The sequence below is a fragment of the Capricornis sumatraensis genome, chromosome 22, assembly GCF_032405125.1.
Source record: "Capricornis sumatraensis isolate serow.1 chromosome 22, serow.2, whole genome shotgun sequence".
In the NCBI taxonomy this organism is placed as follows: Eukaryota; Metazoa; Chordata; class Mammalia; order Artiodactyla; family Bovidae; genus Capricornis; species Capricornis sumatraensis.
This window is the reverse complement of record NC_091090.1, coordinates 12,425,339-12,443,653: the sequence shown is the minus strand read 5'-3', so window position 1 is coordinate 12,443,653 and position 18,315 is coordinate 12,425,339. Positions and strand designations below refer to the sequence as shown.

Here is an 18,315-nt window from a genome sequence, read left to right as displayed (position 1 = left end):
CAGACCGGAACTCCTCAACTGGAGAGGATGTTTCGGGAACCCTGCCCGGCTCAGGGGAGGGGGGAAGGCGGGGAGAGAACTTGCCTCCCACGAGCTTTCCCCCAGCCTGAGAGGGGATTTCCTCCGCCCCACCTGCTGGCCTTTGGAGGAAAGTGAAAGCGAAAGGAGGAAGAGGCGGCTTCAGAGCTGAGAAATCCGAGCGCCATGAAGCGCGTGTCCCTGCTCCTCGCTGTGGCTTTGGGTGAGCGACCCCCGTGACTCCTTGCACAGGGAACGGTGGGAGGTGAGCCCCGCCACGTCCGGGGATGGGGGAGGTCGGGTCACCTGAGGTTGGGGCCATGCCTTCACTCGCGTCCCTCTCCCCAGGCTTGGCGACCGCTGTCTCGGCCAGACCCGCGGTGATTGAGTGCTGGTTCGTGGAGGATGCGGGCGGGGGCAAGTTGGCCAAGAAACCCGCTGCCCTGCTGCTGCGCCAGGGCGCGGAGAGCCCACCTCCTCGACCGGACCTCGCCCCAGAGCGCTACCTCAAAGTTCACGGTGAGTCATCCCTGACTAGCTCCCAACTCTGTTGCCTCCCCCGAAACCCCCCCAGCCCTTCGGGTCTCAGTGACCTCGGGCCTCAGTTTCCCCCAGCTGTAAAGTGAAACGATCCGCCCTCTCAGTCTCTCACGACCGGCTAGTCTGCACCTTTGAAAGTTCCTGGACGCTGCCCTCCCCTCTTCTTTCCTGGCGGAGATTCTACGCCTGCAGCTCCTCTCTCTGCGTTCACAGACCCCGCGGGCACCCTTCAGGCCGCCTTCAGACAGTATCCCCGGGACGCCCCCGCTCCACGCTGCGAAATGAGCCTCTACGTCCCGCTCCCAGCCTCGGCCAAATGGCTCAGCGGCTTGACCCCGGAGCAGAGCTGCCCGCGGGCCCTGGACGGGACTTGGCTCATGGTCAGCATGTCTAGCCCGTTCCTCAGCCTCTCCAGCCTCCTTCGACCACAGTCGGAGCCTCAGCCGGAGCTTGCTCTCATCACCATGGCAACAGGTAGCTATAGAGGGGAATGGGAGATTATTGGGTAGATTGTAAGGGTCCAGATCAGTCGTTAACTCGCTCTGCGGACTTGAGCGAGTCACTTCCCCAGTCGAGTCTCCGTTTCTTTATTTGTAAATCAAGGCAGTTCAGTTAAAATGTCTTTACCGCTTCATCTAATCCCAACCTAATCTAAAATAAAATGCGGTTTGGGGCGGGGTTTTGGAGAGAGGCGGGGGTTCCGGACACCTGACCTTAAGAATGGAGAAAGAAATGGCAACCCACTCCAGTATTCTTGCCTAGAGAATTCCTTGGACAGAGGAGCCTGGTGGGCTGCCGTCTATGGGGTCGCACAGAGTCGGACACGACTGAAGCGATTTAGCAGCAGCAGCAGACCTTAAGCACTCGCTAGCGAGGGGCTTGGGAGGGTCTCAGAAGCAGGAACTTTTGCTCCTTTCCTCCGAGATCTTGCTAGGCGCCCCCACCTTTGCTGTTCATCATGTTAAAAAAAAACAACAACAAAACTGCCTTCACGCCCCACCCACTCCCACATCCGGTGCTGCAACAATCAGCAAAGCGCAGGCTCTTGTGCTCAAGCGCGTTAACCTCACCTGACAGCCTCCTCTTAGGGCTCGTGCTGATGCGTTGACTCTGTGGTCATTGAATGGTGGGCTTGAGTGCATGGAAGGGAAGCGGCGGGGGATCTGGTGGTTCCGGCTGCAAGGACGGACCACTTGCCGCATTGTGTAACCCGGTTCGAGGCCCAGGTCTTGGGCGCAGGGAGTGGGCGGATAAAGCAAAAGTGGGGAAGATGCGACCTGGATTTGGCTTTCTTGGAGCTCTTCTCTGGAGGGTGATGGGAACAGAGTCCTTGGCAATTCTTTAACATTGTGTGATTTTATGGAAAGGATACAGCCTGACCTGCCAGTCAACCCCTACTGAGCCCTACACCCTGCCTTCCCCAGTACCTTCTCCCTGACATTCTCCTCACTGAGAGAATCACCCATGGGACTCAGCACCCACTACGCAATCCTCACCTCTGCTTCCATCTCCATGCTTTGTCCCCAGACCTTGCCCAGGGCAGGAACAGAGGCAAACTGCTCCTTGTGGGGATGGCAGTTGTCTCTAGTGGGCAGGAATATTTCCAAGGCTGTTGGTTTCACGGGGTAGGGTAAGAATGTCCCTTTTTCTCTGAATCTGCTTTTCCAGCTGTAAAATGTGGATGGTATTTCCCATCTGCCTTCCCGTTGTTGTGACAAGGGAGACACTTTGTTAATTTATTCACTGGTTTAATAAATGTTTATTATCACCAAGAATAAATTGGGGCCCTGTAGTTCTCAGTTCTGTCTGCAAATAAGAATCCTTAAAAATTTCACTCCAGGTGAATTAAATCAGAATCTCTGGGGTGGCCTTGAGCACTTTTAAGGGTCACAGAGGTGACCAGGTGTAGAGTCTACTCTCAGAAACGTTCTCATCAGATTTGTCATGGGATAATTGTAGAGTAGAAAGTGACTTGGGCCCTAAAAGAAGTGCGGATAGGGAACCAAGGGCGGTGGCCAGGTGAGAACGTTACTGCAGCTCACTCACCACCGGGGGTGAAAACTAGTTGCTGTGCTCAGTCTTCCTTTTCAAACATTCTTGCTTGATTAGGGATTTAAGAAAATGAAAGGTTTCTTTTTAATGTAAAATTAAAAATAGACTCTTTCCAGGGTCACAGATCAATAATTTTGCTAGTATGGATTTATTTATACTTTATTTCTTAACAAATAAATTATTAAATACTCTAAAATGTTTGTTGACAAATATACTTTCTTAAATACTTTGTGTGTATCGTATTTCTCATCATTCTTTAAAAATTGTTATAGAAAGTTTCAGTGATACACTAAAGTAGGAGAGGAAAATGAACCCACCATACACCGTATACCTACTTGTATAGTTATTACATTTACCAAATATTTTAATGGGAATAACATTTGTTATTTTTGGCTGTGCTGGGTCTTCATTGCTGGGCGTGGGCTTTCTTCAGCGGCAGTGTGAGGGCTTCCCATTGTGGCCGTTTCTCTTGTTGCAGAGCGCAGGCTCTACAGTGCAGACTCAGTAACAGTTATGGCACATGGCTTGTTACTCCAAGGCATGTGGGATCTTCCTGGACCAGGGATTGAACCTGTGCTCCCTGCATTGTAAAGGGGATTCTTAACCACTGGATCACCAGGGAAGCCCTACCAAATTGTTATACCTATCTTCCTCCAATCTTCTGTTCTTTTTTGGAAGTGTTTATAAGTATATCCCATCATATTATTTTACTCATAAGTACTTCAGTAAACATCTCTATTACATAAGGACTTTAACATCCCCCCTGCACACAACAGCATTATACCTAACAAAACAAATAATAATTCCTTAATATGATTTAATTTCCAGCCTATACTAAATTTTTCCCAATTGTCTCAGTGATGCTATTTTACAATTGATTTGTTTGAATCAGGATCAAAAAGATGTCTATATTTTCTCTTTGGTTGTTGAATCTGCTTGGGCTGGCATCACAAAATATTGTAGAGTGGGGGCTTAAACAACAGGAATTTATTTTCTCACAGTTCTGGAGGCTAGAAGTCCAAGATCAGTGTGCTAGCATGGCTACTGTCTGCTGAGAACTCTCCACTCATGGTCACAGACGGCTGCCTTCTGGCTGTGTCCTCACAGGGAGGGGAGAGAGAGAGAGCTTTGCTGTTTCTTCCTCTTCTTATAAGGGCACCAGCTCTATCAGATTAGGGCTTACCTATGACCTCATTGACTTGTGTCACCTCATCCACCTCCCTGTCTCCAGTCACCTTGCAGGTTAGGGCTTCAGCATATGAATTGGGGGTTGGGGAAGGCAGAGCCGCAAACATCCAGTCCATAGCAGTTTTGTCTCTTGAGTCTCTTTTATTGCAATTGCCCCATCCCTTTAAATGCTGTTGGCTTGTCATCTATTCTGTAGATGTCCCCATATTCTATATTTGACCAATTGTCTCCTCATCCTGTCATTTCCTGTGTTCCTTTTCCCTCCATGTTTCCTATACATTGATAGTTAGAGCTAGAGGCTTGATTAGATTTGGGTTTCATTTTTTTCAGTAATACCCTATAATAGTTGTTATCATTCACTTTTAACAAAAAAGCATAGACCTATGTAATACAAACTGTGAAACAGTAGAAATTTCCTTACTAACAGGTTCTGGCCCTGTTATGTTTACATTTATATTTTTACAGAGTCCAGGTTGTGGAATGCAGGTCTAAAATTGCTTCAATTACTCATATTAAAGAGCACTGTTAGCTTAAGATTTGTTTATAAATTCTACAGATTGATTCATACAATTCAAAAGTGTGTTTCTGGATTTAAATAAACTAAATGAAATTGCTTACTTTTTTTACTCTCTTGAACAAAAACAGTCCTATGAGGTTCAGAGAAGTTTAACTTTGTAGGCCCTAGAAGCTAGGATTAAAAGTTACATAAAAGTAGCGAATTCCCTGGTGATCTAGTGGTTAGAACTCTGCTATGCTTTTACTGCCAAGGGCTCCAGTTCAATCTCTGGTTGTAGAACTAAGGTTCTGCAAGCTAAGTGGCACAGCCAAAAAAACAAAAATAATCACAAGAGGAAAAAAAAATTACTTCCACTTGGAAAACCTAGACATTTCTGGCAGTTGAACAAAGCAAAGAAAAGCCCAGTGACAACAACAGATTTTCTACTGGTCTTAGAAAGGGCTTCTCCGTGGCTGGTTCTTAGGGTGCAAACGAAGTCCGGAAAGGTAGGTTGGGGGCTAGATTACCAAGTTCCTTGAAAGCTGGGGTTTATAAGTGATAGTGAATCATCAGAAGTTTCGTGTGTATGCGTATGTATGTGTGTGCCATTTTTCCAAAAGCCTGTTGTTTTACATGATTCCTACAAAAGGTAGGCAAGGATCAGTCATTGGACTACTGGGAAAAATAGATTAAGTCATTTTTCCAAGATACCCTGCAAATCCTTCACCATGATGATGACAGTAATGAAAGTAGTAACAGCTAAGCATTTTCTATACACCAGCTCCTGTTCTAAAGCACTTTATAGGCATAATCTTATTTATTCCTCTGAATAACCATAAGAACTAGGTACTGATGTTATCCCCATGTCACAGATGAAGAAATATGAGACAGAGCAGTTAGGTAACTTGTCCAGGGACACACAATTTGTAAGAAGCAAGGCTAGGGATTGAACCTGGGCCCTCTAGCTCCAGCCTCTGCTTTTAGTTGCTAGGTTCCTAGGTAACTGGGATTTTTAAACAGGCAAGTGCCCAGGTCAGACTTGCAGCCATGTTATTTGGTTATAGTGTGGAGGATGAAATGAGGGAGAGCGAGATCTGAGAGGAGGCTGCTGTAACTGCCCAAATGTATATCGATGAGCACTTGAGTCGGAAACAAATGTAACATCTATCTGGGAGACAGAGTTAGGGCCTGGTGGGGATGGCACATAGCATGTTGTGTTTGGTGATCTGTCTTTCTTATCAGACTGTACAGTTTGAGGGCAGGGGGCTGCCTGTCTTGTTCACCACTCTCATCAACTTTGAACATCCTAGGTGCTCAATCAATATTAGTCGAATGAATGAATTAGAAGGAATCGTAGGGATTGCAGATGTTTTGCCTTTAGTGCCTGGGGGCTGGTGGTGATCATTTAAGGCAGGGAAGACCAGCACTGGAGCTGGCCAGGAGATGTTCTAGAGATGCTATTCAGCTGGGACATGTTATGTTTGTCTGGCAGATGACTGGCTGTAATCACAGCAAACACTTGTGTAGCTGTACTGCGTTCCAGGCACTGTGCTAAGCAGCTTTTATATATAGGTGTCTTTGTTATCCAGATCAGTAGCAGATATGAATTGACTTACCCTTCACTGCTCCAACTCCTTGGGATGAGTGCTAGCATCATCATTATCCTTATTTAGGAGAACAGGAGACTGAAGAGTAAGCTAACTGGCCCAAGGCCATATAACAGCTGCCGAGTTGGGACTGATCAGGGCAATCAGGCTCCAGGCACTTAACCAGCCCATACTTGCCTCAGCAGAGCCCAGAGGTCTGTGTTCAGCTTTAGTCTAGAGCCAGAACCTTCCAGAGTCAGTCAGTACTCTGTAGCACCATAGGACTGACAGTCATGAGTCATCACTGTCTTCACCAGCAAACCAAGGAAGGCCTGGCTCCTCAAGGGTGGATGTGGAGACTGGTGGGCTGGTTCAGGTTGTGTCACAAGTACCCTCAGAACCCTCATCCCCTGGGCTGGTGCAGTATGGGCTGTGTGTTCCAAGCAGCCTTTAGAGGATGCCCTTATTCACCTTGAGACCTCTCTGCTCACTCTGAGTTACAGTGGGTCCCACACAGTCCCAAGGCAAAGGGGATTTGCAGGGAGGGCTGGGAGATGGTGAGTGTCCAAGGAAGTATCCTTAAGAGTTAACTCCTTCCCGTAACCCAATTTCTCTATTTTTTCTCTTTCTTTCTCTTCCCTTCCCGACCCTTCTTTCCCCACCATCCCCAGCTGTCCTAACTGTCTTCACTCACACCCCCACCCCTCGCATCCAAATAGGACAAGATGCCTTGCTGGACTTGAGCTTTGCCTACGTGCCCCTCACCCCCAAGGCTGCTACTTCTCTGGCCCCAGGTCCCCCTCCCTTTGGGCTGGAGTGGCGACGCCAGCACCTGGGTAAGGGGCACCTGCTGCTTGCTGTGACTCCTGGACTGAATGGGCAGGTGCCAGCTGCCCGAGAGGGGGCAGTGGCATTTGCTGCTTGGGATGACGATGAGCCCTGGGGGCCATGGACCGGTAATGGGACCTTCTGGCTGCCTGCAGTTAAGCCCTCCCAGGAGGGTACCTATCTGGCTACTGTTCACCTGCCATACCTGCAAGGGCAGATCACCCTGGAGCTTGCTATACAGAGTGAGTGAGGATATGGGATTCTCATGGGTAGACGATGGTCTCTAGGATTGTAGGGTCTCCTTGATGGGAGGATAGTAGAGAAAAGGGTGGTGGGTGAATATGGGGAGATAGACTGGGATCCCTGGGAGTCAGAGGGGCAATGGGTAAAGGGATCCTAGGGATCTAAGGGGCTTTGGGATGGAGGTTCCCAAATCTGAAGAAGGGGTCCCTGAAGCTGGGGACATGGCATGGAGATTCCTGCGAAACACCAATGGGGAGATGGTGGGCTCCCCAACCTGGGAGGAAACCCCTAAACCCCTCTCAGTACTGGGGAGCCAGAGGGCACACAGAGGGCCTCTGAGGGAGCACTTTGTAGATCAATTCCTCATGTTCCTTTCTTCCTCTCTTCCCAGAACCCCCAAAGGTGGCCCTGACACCAGCGCCTCTTGTATGGGCTGCTCCTGGGGAGGCGCCCCCAGAGCTGCTCTGCCTCGTGTCCCACTTCTACCCCTCGCAGGGCCTGGAGGTGGAGTGGGAGCTTCGGGGTGGCCCAGAGGGTCGCTTTCAGAAGGCTGAGGGCCAGAGGTGGCTCTCGGCCCTGAGACATCACTCAGATGGCTCTGTAAGCCTCTCTGCACACCTGCAGCCACCCCCGGTCACCAGTGAGCAGCATGGGGCCCGCTATGCCTGCCGGGTCCACCACCCCAGCCTGCCCACCCTGGGGCGCAGCGCTGAAGTCACTCTGCAGGTGGCTGGTAAGAGCCTGGTGGACGGAGAAATGGGGTGGTGCTGGGGGGGTGTGCCTGGGAATTTCAGACTCACTCTCTTGCCCCTTCTGCCTGCCAGGTCTCTCTGGGCCCTCTCTGGAGGACGGCATCGGCCTGTTCCTGTCTGCCTTTCTCCTCCTTGGGCTCCTCAAGGCACTGAGCTGGGCCGGTGAGTGTGAGCCCCACCCAAACTGGGACCCCTGAGAAGCAAGACATCATCTGCCTCCTCCTAAAGAAGTCTGACACTCATCCCTCTGCCCTACTGCTCCCCCATCCCATCTCTTCTCAATCTCTCTCCACAGCTGCCTACCTGGCCACACAGAATCCAACAGAAAAGGTAACAACACTCCACCTTCCTTTAATTTTCCCTTCTCATTTTATCCCCTTTCGCCAACTCCTCACCCAAGAGGGCGGCTGCTGGCCTGGTGGGCAGAATCCAGCCTTGGAATTCACACAGACCTGCATTAAATCCTGCCACCTCAAACAGGCTACACCTGTTTCCTTGGATGTAAGGGGGGAAAAATGACTTAGGCAGTGGTATCCTATAGAAATATATCACAAGGCACATCTGTAAAGTTAAATACATAGTCTAGGGACTGCATTAAAAAGGTAAAAGATATCTAATATATCCAAAATGTTGGCACGGCAACATGTCATCAGTACAAGAAATTATAGTGTTTCCTCCATCCTGAGTCTTCAAAAACAGTGGTTTATTTTAAACTTCAGTTTGGACTAGCCACATTTCAAATGCTCAACAGACACAAGTGAGTGGTGGCTACCGTACTGGTCAGCAGAGCCTCAGAGGGCTGTTGGAAGGATTTAAGGAGATAGGGCATCTCCTTTGAAAAATGCAGGAGCAAAAGCACTTGGTGCAGCATCTGCCAGGCTTAAAATACCCAGAAAATGTCACCTTCCTTCTTCTGCCACCTCTGTGCCCACGACGTCTACTTGTCTCTGGACTGACCATGAGCACTTCGCCCTGCTTTCTAATACCCTGAATCCCTCACCTCCTTTTATTTCTCTTCCAGAAACTAGAGTGAGGCCAGCTCAGCACCATCCTGGGGAAGCCACCATCCTCTCCGGTCTAAGCTACTGTAATAACTCCCCAAACTGTATGCCCTCTGTTCCTGCTCCCTCCAGTCTCTCTCCACTGAGCCACTGGAATGCCTCCTGAAAAGACACAAGGCATTCACCTCCTTAGGACTCTAGAGCAGCGGTTCTCAAAATTTTTGGTCTCAGGATCTCTTAAAAATTATTAAGGACTCTATAAAGCTTTCACTTATGTAGATTATAAGCCACAGATACTTACTGTACTGTTCTCAAAACTGAGAACAATACACAGGAAGACACAAGCACACGTTCCATTAGCTGTGGGGACGATGTCAGTAGACGTCATGTAGCTTCAGGAAAACGCCAGTTGTAGGTTCTTTAGTGAACCGAGAGTGAAAAGGCAAGTACCAGTTTAGGATTGTTATGAACATAGGCGAAACCTCAAGTAGCCCTTGAAATAGTCTCAGGGACCTCTGGGACAGGAACCGGTGCTCTAAAGGCCAAATCCATTCTTTCCTGCCCTGACTCAGTGCATCCCTGCGCTCCAGCCACTGCTCACCTTTTCAAGCCCGCTTAGCGCTCTCCCGCCCTCCTCCCGATGCTCATTACACCTAAAGCTGACCCTTTTCTCCAATGGCCTCCCACTCCCTCTGGGTCCCAGAGCGTTGTTCTCTCTGCCTGGGCTACAGACCAGGTCAGCCTCGCCCCCTCAGACCGCCGCGTGTCCCTCTAGTGCGGTTCACCACGGTTGTATTTAAGTGATTGTGCGAGTCGTTGTTAAAAGCCTGCCTCCCTGCCCGGACTGTTGGCTCCTCGAAGGCTGGGACGACCCTGTCCTTTCCCTGCGGTGTCTCCCGCGCCTGCACAGGGCCCGCTGGAGGGCGCTCAATTTAAGAAGTTAGCCTTTTTTTCGTCCGAAAGATTAAAATATGTGTTGAATCAAATAAACTACTGGAAGAAGGAAGCAGCGGCTCGGCTGAGGGGGACCTTCGAGGGCCAGGTCGGTCGGACGCAGGGTGTGGGTCTAATCGTGTGGGAATAAACTCGTTCCAGTGTTTTCAAAGGGATGTCTCAGTTCTACCTCAGGGACCCTCTTTCCACGCGCTGTGACACTTCCACTGACGCGTGGTTCCTTCTCACGGCCCTGCCTCTAACGCCTTGGCGGCACCCCATGCCCCTTTGGAAGGGACTGAAGCCGGGCGCCACCCACGGCCGACAGCGTGCCCTCAAGCCGCGGGCACTCGCGGGTGACCAAGGCAGCGGAGAGGCCGGCCTCGGCGCCGGAAACAGCCCCCGGCGCGCGCTCTGGGGCCGGAAGTGGCGGCTTCCTGCCCCGCCCACTCCCGAGCCGGTGGGAGCCCCGGGCTCCCCGGAAAACCCGGAACGGATTTTGGTCCGCTACACGCGTGGGTGGGGGCGGAGTGGAGCCCCCGCGGCCCGGAGAAACTGGGTCCGTTCCCCGTGACACGCTCCCTGCGGGAGTTTTAGCCTCGCGGTGTGCGAGGAGCGGAATGTCAGATTCGGCTCTCGCCCTTCCCCGGGGGCTGGAAACGGGAATCCCTGTCCCCACTCAGCGCAGGGCAACGTGGGCTCCAGGATCCCCGAGCACAGTCGGGCTGGAGACCTGGGCTCCTGGGTCCCGGCCCCCAAGCGTCCGGCGCTCCTCTAAGTCCGCGGCCCTGGCTCCTGTCCTCACTTCCTTCCCTTTTTGGCTCCTGCTCTCGGGGCGGGCGGACGTCGGGGGGGAGCGGAAAGGGCGGGAGGGCCCGGGAGTCTGGCGGGGCGGGGGGGGAGGGGGGCGTACAAGGGGGTGCGGAAAAGCCGGGGACGGGCTCGGTCCGGGGACGTGATCGGGGGCCGGAGGCCGACGGGAACGGCAACTCGGGAGCCGCGCTGCCCCCACCCGTCCTGAGCAGGTCAGAGCCAGAGCCCCCTGTAACCCTGCCCGAGCCCGTGCTCCTGACCCCCGCCCACACAACGCCGGGCCCCGTGTGCCCCTGCAGCGTTGCCCCCCACCCTGCCTCCCCGCGGGGCTCCCCGGAGACTACCTGGAGCCCGCCTTCTGGGGCCCCGCGCCCCCCTGACCCCCCTCCCCGCTCCTGTCTCTCCTCAGGCGCCCCCATGGCCCGACCCCGCTGACTCCTTCAGCCGGCCATGCTCCCGCGGCCCCTGCGGCTGCTGTGGGACACGAGCCCCCCCGGGGGAGTCGTGCTGAGCAGCTTCCGGAGTCGAGACCCCGAAGAGGGTGGGGGCCCCGGTGGCCGGGGCGGGGGCGGGGGGCAGGAGGAGGAGGAGGACGACGACGACGACGAGGTGAGGCGCGGGCGGCGTGTGTCCCGGAGACTCTCCCCGCTGCGAGTCTGTGTCCCTGCGTGTCTTCCTGCCTCAGCCCCTGCCGCGCCCCTCGCCGGAGTCGGCCCGTGTCCCCCAGCGGGGAGCCCCGGCGTTTCCGAGGTTCTGTGCGGCACAGACACTCAGGAGCCTGCCCCGTTCCCGCCCGGCGCGTGTGGCTGGCTGGCCTGCGGGTCCCTAGCCCTCTCCGCCCGTGCCCGAGTGGCCCGTCCCTCCGGGCGTGGAGTCTAGGTCCCTGTCTCCCTCCGGGTGTCTGTCTGGCAGGGAGGGGTTTGTTTCCACAGTAACCCGCTCCTCAGACTCCGGGATTGGGGAGGGAACCCTTCTATTTCGTGACCCCTCCCCGCTCCGCCGCCTGGGGCTGGGCGGAGGTGGGGAGCCGAGGCTCTCGGACCGTCGAGGGCCGTCCCAGGCCGAGTGGCTGGTGGTCACCTGCTTCCCTTCGGGGCTAATGGCGTGGCAGGAGTAGGATTCGGGCCTCAAAGAGGGGCCGAAAGTTGGATTTGGGGCCCCGAGATTTTGGACGCTCTTGTCCAGAGTCTGAGTGAGGACTGACTGGGTGACTAGCAGGGCTGGTTTTTCGGGATCGGTTGGGGGAGCGGCCGGGGTCACATGACTCTGTGAGTCTAAACCACCCCCTGCTCCAACACACACACACCATCCCCACTTCCCCTTCTCCTTCCTGTATTGGGATCGGCGCCGCCGCCCTGAGGGGGGTCTCCAGAGCTGAGGAGGGACCCGGGGAAAGGGGGCTAAGGCGACTTACTCTTTGGGCTTGGCTAATTCCTGCGGGGGAGGGCGGAGCATGAGGTTGTGCCCGTGACTGAGGTTTCAGCTTCTCAAGGTCTCTGCCTCAGGCTTTCTGCCTCTCTTTCTTCCCCCTCCTACCTTTGCACCTTGATTCTTGGCTGTTCAAGGGTTCAGCTCTGGGGGGGAGGGGCTGCAGCGGTCCCCAGGCTCAGGGTTCCTGCATTCCATCCAACTCCCCACTGCAACCCCTTAGACTCCACCGGGCCCTGAGGCGGCTTGGGGGGGGCTGTCTGGGCCCCAGTGGGGAAGACCTGGGGTCACCAGCCCCCCCCACCCCTCGTACTCGTTGGTACTGTCCCCCTCCGCAACAGGTGAGGGGCACAGAGGGAGGAGCAGGGCCTAGGGGTGAGGCTTGGGCAGTGGGGTGGGGTGTGGAACCATCTGACCTCCTCTTCCTTGCTCCTCCAGGCCCCTGTGTCTGTCTGGGAGGAGGAGGAGGATGGTGCTACCTTTACAGTCACAAGTCGCCAGTATCAGCCTCTTGATCCCTTGGTGAGATTATAACTTTGACGTCTCACCTCTGACCTACCACCTCCCAGTTCCCCTGCCTCCTGCTGACTTTCTGGCCAGAATACTAGGTTGGAAGTTTGGAGACTGGACTCAGCTGTGTGACTTAGTTCGAGTCATTTGCCCTCTCTGAATCCTAATACAATGAGGCTGAATCATCTCCTAGGTCTTGGATTTCTCCCAGTGATCTAGCGGGGGAGAGTTGAAAAAAGGGTCAGTGGCTGGCGCTGTGTCTCCCCTAGGCCCCAAGGCCTCCTCCACGTTCCTCCCGGAAACTCCGAGCTGGCACCCTGGAGGCCCTGGTCAGACACCTGCTGGACACCCGTACATCAGGGGCTGACGTGACCTTCACAGCAGCCTTCCTGGCCACTCACCGGGCCTTCACCTCCACGCCTGCCCTGCTAGGGCTTATGGTTGACAGGTCAGGCTAATAAGGGACCAAGGGTCATTGACATGTCTTGACTTTCTAAAGCCAGAACATCCCACCCAAATAGTCAAAACCACTAGGGTTTTGGAAAACATGGACACATAGAATCTCTTCCCTTCCCCAGGCTGGAAGCTCTTGAATCTCATCCTGCTGATGAGCTAGAGAGGACAAAAGGGTAAGTGACGCCTGATTCTTGACTTCACAGTTTTCTCCGGCCAAGCAGCAGCCTGACATCTAATCCCCGGTGAATTCCCCTTCTCTCAGGGTAGCCATCTCTGTACTGTCAACCTGGCTGGCCTCTCACCCTGAGGATTTTGGCTCTGAGGTCAAGGGTCAGCTTGACCGGCTTGAGAGCTTCTTTCTTCGGACAGGGTATGCAGCAGGGGAGGGTATTGGGGGGGGCAGCGCTGACCTCATCCGCAACCTCCGGTCCCGGGTGGACCCCCAGACCCCCGAACTTCCTAAGCCCCTGGCCCTCCCCGGCGATCCCCCTGCTGACCCCACGGATGTCCTGGTGTACCTCGCTGACCACTTGGCCGAACAGCTGACCCTGCTAGATGCGGTGAGACCCTGACCTCTGACCCCATGACCCCTGCCCCCCTACTAACCTGTCCCTAACTCCACATCCTTACCTGGCTTCCAGTCCTTCCTGGTCCAGCTCCCAGCCTCCTCTGTCCACCCAGTTTTGACCTTTCCCCGTTTCCCCTTGATTGTTGCCCTTCAAACCCCATGCCCCTCTGGTTCCTCAGCCACCTGAGATCCTCACACCCCTGACACTGGAAGGCTGACCTCACTTGACTGTGAACTTTAACCTCTTACCTCTGCCCTGCAGGAGCTGTTTCTCAATCTGGTCCCCTCTCAGTGCCTGGGGGGCCTGTGGGGTCACAGAGACCGGCCAGGACACTCTCACCTCTGCCCATCTGTCCGGGCTACCGTCACACAGTTCAACAAGGTGGCAGGGGCAGTGGTCAGCTCTGTCCTGGGGGCCACCTCAACCGGAGAAGGGCTTGGAGAGGTGACCGTACGGCCGCTTCGTCCTCCCCAGAGGGCCCGGCTCTTGGAGAAGTGGATCCGCGTGGCAGAGGTAAGAGAGAGGCTTGGCCCTGTTGGGGATCAAGGTGTGGAAAGAGGTCCTAAAGCTGTGATCTCTGTCTGTGACCCCACAGGAGTGCCGTCTGCTCCGAAATTTCTCTTCAGTGTATGCTGTGGTATCAGCCCTTCAATCCAGCCCCATCCACAGGCTTCGGGCAGCCTGGGGGGAAGCAACCAGGTGGGGAGGACAGGGCCCTGGAGGGGAGTCAGGGCTGGGAGGGGAGACCTGAGCTAGGCCCCTCCTCAAGGCCGCTGCCCCCCATCCCCCAGGGACAGTCTCAGAGTCTTCTCCAGCCTCTGCCAGATTTTCTCTGAGGAGGATAACTATTCCCAGAGCCGGGAACTCCTCCTGCAGGTGAGGCCCCATTCCCTGGCATTCCCGCCATCTCCGCCCCCCCACCCCCCATTTCACCTTGTTGTTTCACCGTCAGGAGGTGAACCTGCAGCCCTCTCTGGAGCCAAATTCCAAGAAGTCCCCGAGGTCTGCTTCCCGGGGCGGGGTGAGTGACCACTGGGGGTGGAAACGCTAGGGTTGGGAAGGGGGGCGCAGCAGGGGGAGGAGAATTAAACTTGTTCTGGGGCAATGGGTTAGGAAAGTGCAGAGGGAGGGGAGCCCTGGGGTCAGTGGCAGGGGTGATTGACTCTCTGATTCTCACACACCTCAGGGTGTGGTCCCATACCTTGGCACCTTCTTAAAAGACCTCGTAATGCTGGACGCAGCCTCTAAGGATGAGCTGGAGGTCAGTAGTGTGTGTGTGTGTGTGCAATATGGTGATGGAATGAAGAGACCTCAGGGTCAGACAGGCCACCTCTTTCCAGAGGGGGCTGCAAGGCAGAAGCAGTAAGGGCCAGGACTCTATTATTTTGGCAAATCTGCTTAACCTTGTGCCTCAGTGATCTGTAAGTGGGAAACTAGTGACAGTATCTACATCAACCCTTTATTATGAGGGTTAAATGAATTACTGTTTGGCGAGTGCTCAAAGCATGCCTGAGGTGTAAGCATGTGTACACAAAGTTTGATGAGTAAACCAAAGCTGGGATCTTGGGCAAGTTCCTTTTCTGATCTTTAGTTTCCTTCTCTGTAAATTGGCCACAATTTCTACCTGTGATGTTCAATATAAAAGGTAAGGTAGCGGGCTGAGGGCATGATGGATAAGAGGGGGAGGAGTGGGGGGCCAGAGGAGTTACAGAGGCCAGTGACGCCTATGTGTGGGGAGAGGGGATATGCTCTCTGTGGCAGGGTCGGGACCCTCACCCCACCCTCTTCCCCTTGCAGAATGGATACATCAATTTTGACAAGCGGAGGAAGGTGAGGAGAGCGGTTGGCAGGATGCCAGCCATCTGTAGCCCCGTCCCAGGAAGGGGAGAGGGGGGCAAAGTCAGGGCTCCCTGGATTGGGCCTCCTGCAGTCTGTGGGTTCCTTCCTAGGAGTTTGCTGTCCTTTCTGAGCTGCGGCGTCTCCAGAATGAATGTCGTGGCTATGACCTCCGACCTGACCCCGATATCCAGCGGTGGCTACAGGGGCTCCGGCCACTGACAGAGGCGCAGAGGTGACTGGCTGGGTGCGGTTGGGACTCCAGGGCACAGGCTGAATGTGGGGGTCAGTGTGTCACGTCCTGACTTCTGCCCATTGCCCCCTCCCCAGCCATCGCGTGTCCTGTGAGGTGGAGACGCCTGGGAGCAGTGACCCACCTGCCCCGCGGGTGCTTCGGCCAACACTGGTCATCTCGCAGTGGACAGAGTGAGGGAGTCAGTGGTTGGAGGGCAGTCTCTTGGGGACTTGTCCTCCTTCTTCTGACCCTCCCAATCTCCTGCCACTCCAGGGTGCTGGGTTCTGTTGGGGGTCCCACCCCCCTCGTCTCCTGGGACCGGCCCAGTGTGGGGGCAGAGGAGGTGCCTGGAACCCCCGCCCCCCTGCTGACCCGGCTGGCCCAGGTGAGCTCCGTTCCTGGCCTCGGATCTCTACCCAGACCCCGACTTTGTGAATCTTTATCCCTTGGCTTTCCTGCCTTCATGCCAGTTCTGTGTTGTTGGTCCCCAGCACGTGAAGTGGCCATCTGTCTCATCTCTGGACTCCGCCCTGGAAAGCACCCCAGCCCTGCAGAGTCCAGCTGACCCCAGCCACCTCTCTCCCCCAGCTTCCTCCCCGCGGCCTTCTCGAGGTCACCGCCGCTCAGCCTCCTGTGGGTGCCCACTCAGTGGGGGTGCAGAAGGGGCCTCCAGGGGCCCTGGATGTGGGGGAGGGGCGCCTGGGCCAGGGGCCTCTGATTGCCGAATCATCCGAGTCCAGATGGAGCTGGGGGAAGACGGCAGTGTCTATAAGAGCATCTTGGTGAGAGCTGTGGGTTGGGAGGTGGGGGTGGAGATGATGTCTTAGGTGTCAACAGCCAAATGGGAGGAGGATTTTAGTTTTAATTGACCTTTGGTTTTAGCAGCCATGTTTTATTTTCAAAGTTACTTTGTATTAGGTGCTGCGCTTTGAACTTTGGGTGTCCTCTGAGATTTTTAGAACCAACATTGGTTTCCCCAGAGGGAACAGCCGGGCAACCATGTGGGCTGGCCCATGGGGTACAGGAAGCCACCATGTTGGGTTTCCCTGATAACTCAAAAGTTTGGACAAGGGCAGCCTTCTCTGTGGAGAAGGACATGGCAACCACTCCAGTATTCTTGCCTGGAGAATCCCATGGACAGAGTCAGACACGACTTGGCAACTAAGCAGCAGCAGCAGCCTTCTCTGGGTGGGATCAGTGGCTAGTGTTGGAAGGATGCCAGGCCAAGGTCACCATTACGTTAATTGCTCTTTTGGTCTGCTGTCCTGCCAGGTGACAAGTCAGGACAAGGCTCCAAGTGTCATCAGTCGTGTCCTTAAGAAAAACAATCGTGATTCTGCAGTAGCTTCGGAGTACGAGCTTGTGCAGCTGCTCCCAGGGGAGCGAGGTCAGGGGCCGGGAGGGAAGGCAGACTCGGGATGAGTGGTGCCTGAGTGGTGCCTGCCGGTGGGAATGCTGCCACACCGGGGGCTTGTGCGGGAATGACTGTGCTTGACACTTTTCTCTGAACCTTCAGAGCTGACCATCCCCGCCTCGGCCAACGTCTTCTACGCTATGGATGGAGCCTCACATGATTTCCTCCTGCGGCGGCGGCGGCGGCCCTCCAGCACTACAGTGGGCCTCGCCAGTGGCCCTTCTGCCTCGGGAACTCCCCCAAGCGAGGGAGGAGGGGGTTCCTTTCCCAGGATCAAGGCCACAGGGAGGAAGATTGCCCGGGCACTGTTCTGAGGAGGAAGCCTTGTTGGCTCATAGAACTCATGGTGGCCATTCCTAATGTGGGGAGCCATCCTGAATGGTGGCCGTTGCCGCATGGGGAAGATATCCAGAAGGGTGGCCAACCACCCTGAGGCAGGGAAGCACCACTGGTTTACCAGACAGCCAAGACTCAGCCCTGTGACGCTGGCAATCTGGGTGCCTGAGCTGGATACCTGCCATGGAAGCAGCACACAGCCAGTGCTGGGGAAGAGATCTGGTTTTGATTCCTGGCCACATCCTAGCATGCCAAGGGCCAAGGAAAGGCCTGGAGGAGGGGGAGAGGAAAAGCCTAGAGGCTCTGAGTCCCGGGGGAAGGGAATGGCAAGAAACAGTTTCTCGCAGGAGCCTCCTCTTCCTACTCTGGAGGTTCCTGTCACTGTGACAACACTAATGACCCAGACACTACCTGAGCTCTACTCCTGCCCTCAGGCTGCGGACTAGCTGCTGGGGGCAGGGAGCTGGCTGAAGGCAGACCCCGTGGGGAAAGGGGGGCCAACCGCATCTATCCGCAAAAGCTGGATGCAAGGGCTTGGTGGGAACAGTTTCCTCAGAATGGTTTATGCCTCCCCAGCAACCTCCCCACCCCTGGTCCCTTTATTGGCTCTTACGTTTTTCTCCTCAGTTGTTACACACCCACGTCAAGTACCCAATTAAAGCGATCAGTATGAAAAACACCCTTGGCTCTGAATTCCTAAGACAATGTTAGGACAAAGAAATGGAAGAACCACTTCGTGGACAATGTACAAACTTGGAGGTCTTAGAATATCACAATGCATTATGTGCTGGGATATGAAATCAATTTAAGCTACATTTAAAGTCTAGGAAGAAAAGAGACTAAAAAGAACTAAGATGCCAGGGCTGTTTTGAGGATGACAAGAAATCATAGCAAAAGAGGATTACCATGTTCCATTCTGGGGCTGCAGGTTAGAGAATTGTGAGTTTTTCAACGAAACTTAACTTTCCCCCAAACTGTTTCACTGCCAATGCCCTTTTCTTGGTTGTTTCCAAGCAAGAGAAGAGAGAGTTAAGGCTTGCATATACAGGCAAGGATTAGGTTTGAGACATTTCAGAGTTTA

At 54.4% G+C, this 18,315-nt stretch overlaps 2 protein-coding genes across 4 annotated transcripts; both read left to right on the top strand.

The window, feature by feature from the left end:
- Positions 1-48: 48 nt before the first annotated feature.
- On the top strand, positions 49-9,784 carry TAPBP (TAP binding protein). The gene is made up of 8 exons (XM_068994314.1): positions 49-241; positions 367-537; positions 772-1,032; positions 6,552-6,950; positions 7,343-7,684; positions 7,776-7,865; positions 7,999-8,033; positions 8,725-9,784. The coding sequence occupies exons 1-8, from the start codon at positions 205-207 to the stop codon at positions 8,734-8,736; spliced, it is 1,347 nt and encodes a 448-aa protein (XP_068850415.1). The 5' UTR covers positions 49-204; the 3' UTR covers positions 8,737-9,784.
- Positions 9,785-10,542: 758 nt separating this feature from the next.
- RGL2 (ral guanine nucleotide dissociation stimulator like 2) lies at positions 10,543-17,885 on the top strand. Of its 3 annotated transcripts, none has more exons than XM_068961106.1 (18): positions 10,543-10,662; positions 10,860-11,059; positions 12,317-12,400; positions 12,658-12,836; positions 12,967-13,017; positions 13,107-13,404; positions 13,675-13,926; positions 14,009-14,112; positions 14,205-14,289; positions 14,366-14,434; positions 14,600-14,674; positions 15,211-15,243; positions 15,363-15,484; positions 15,580-15,675; positions 15,758-15,869; positions 15,976-16,266; positions 16,757-16,871; positions 17,001-17,885. In XM_068961106.1, the coding sequence occupies exons 2-18, from the start codon at positions 10,901-10,903 to the stop codon at positions 17,210-17,212; spliced, it is 2,337 nt and encodes a 778-aa protein (XP_068817207.1). In that variant the 5' UTR covers positions 10,543-10,662; positions 10,860-10,900; the 3' UTR covers positions 17,213-17,885. The 3 variants fall into 3 exon arrangements, with proteins under 3 accessions (XP_068817207.1, XP_068817206.1, XP_068817208.1); XM_068961105.1 differs by having other exon boundaries at positions 15,955-16,266; XM_068961107.1 differs by lacking the exon at positions 15,580-15,675 and having other exon boundaries at positions 15,955-16,266.
- The last annotated feature ends 430 nt before the right edge of the window (positions 17,886-18,315 follow it).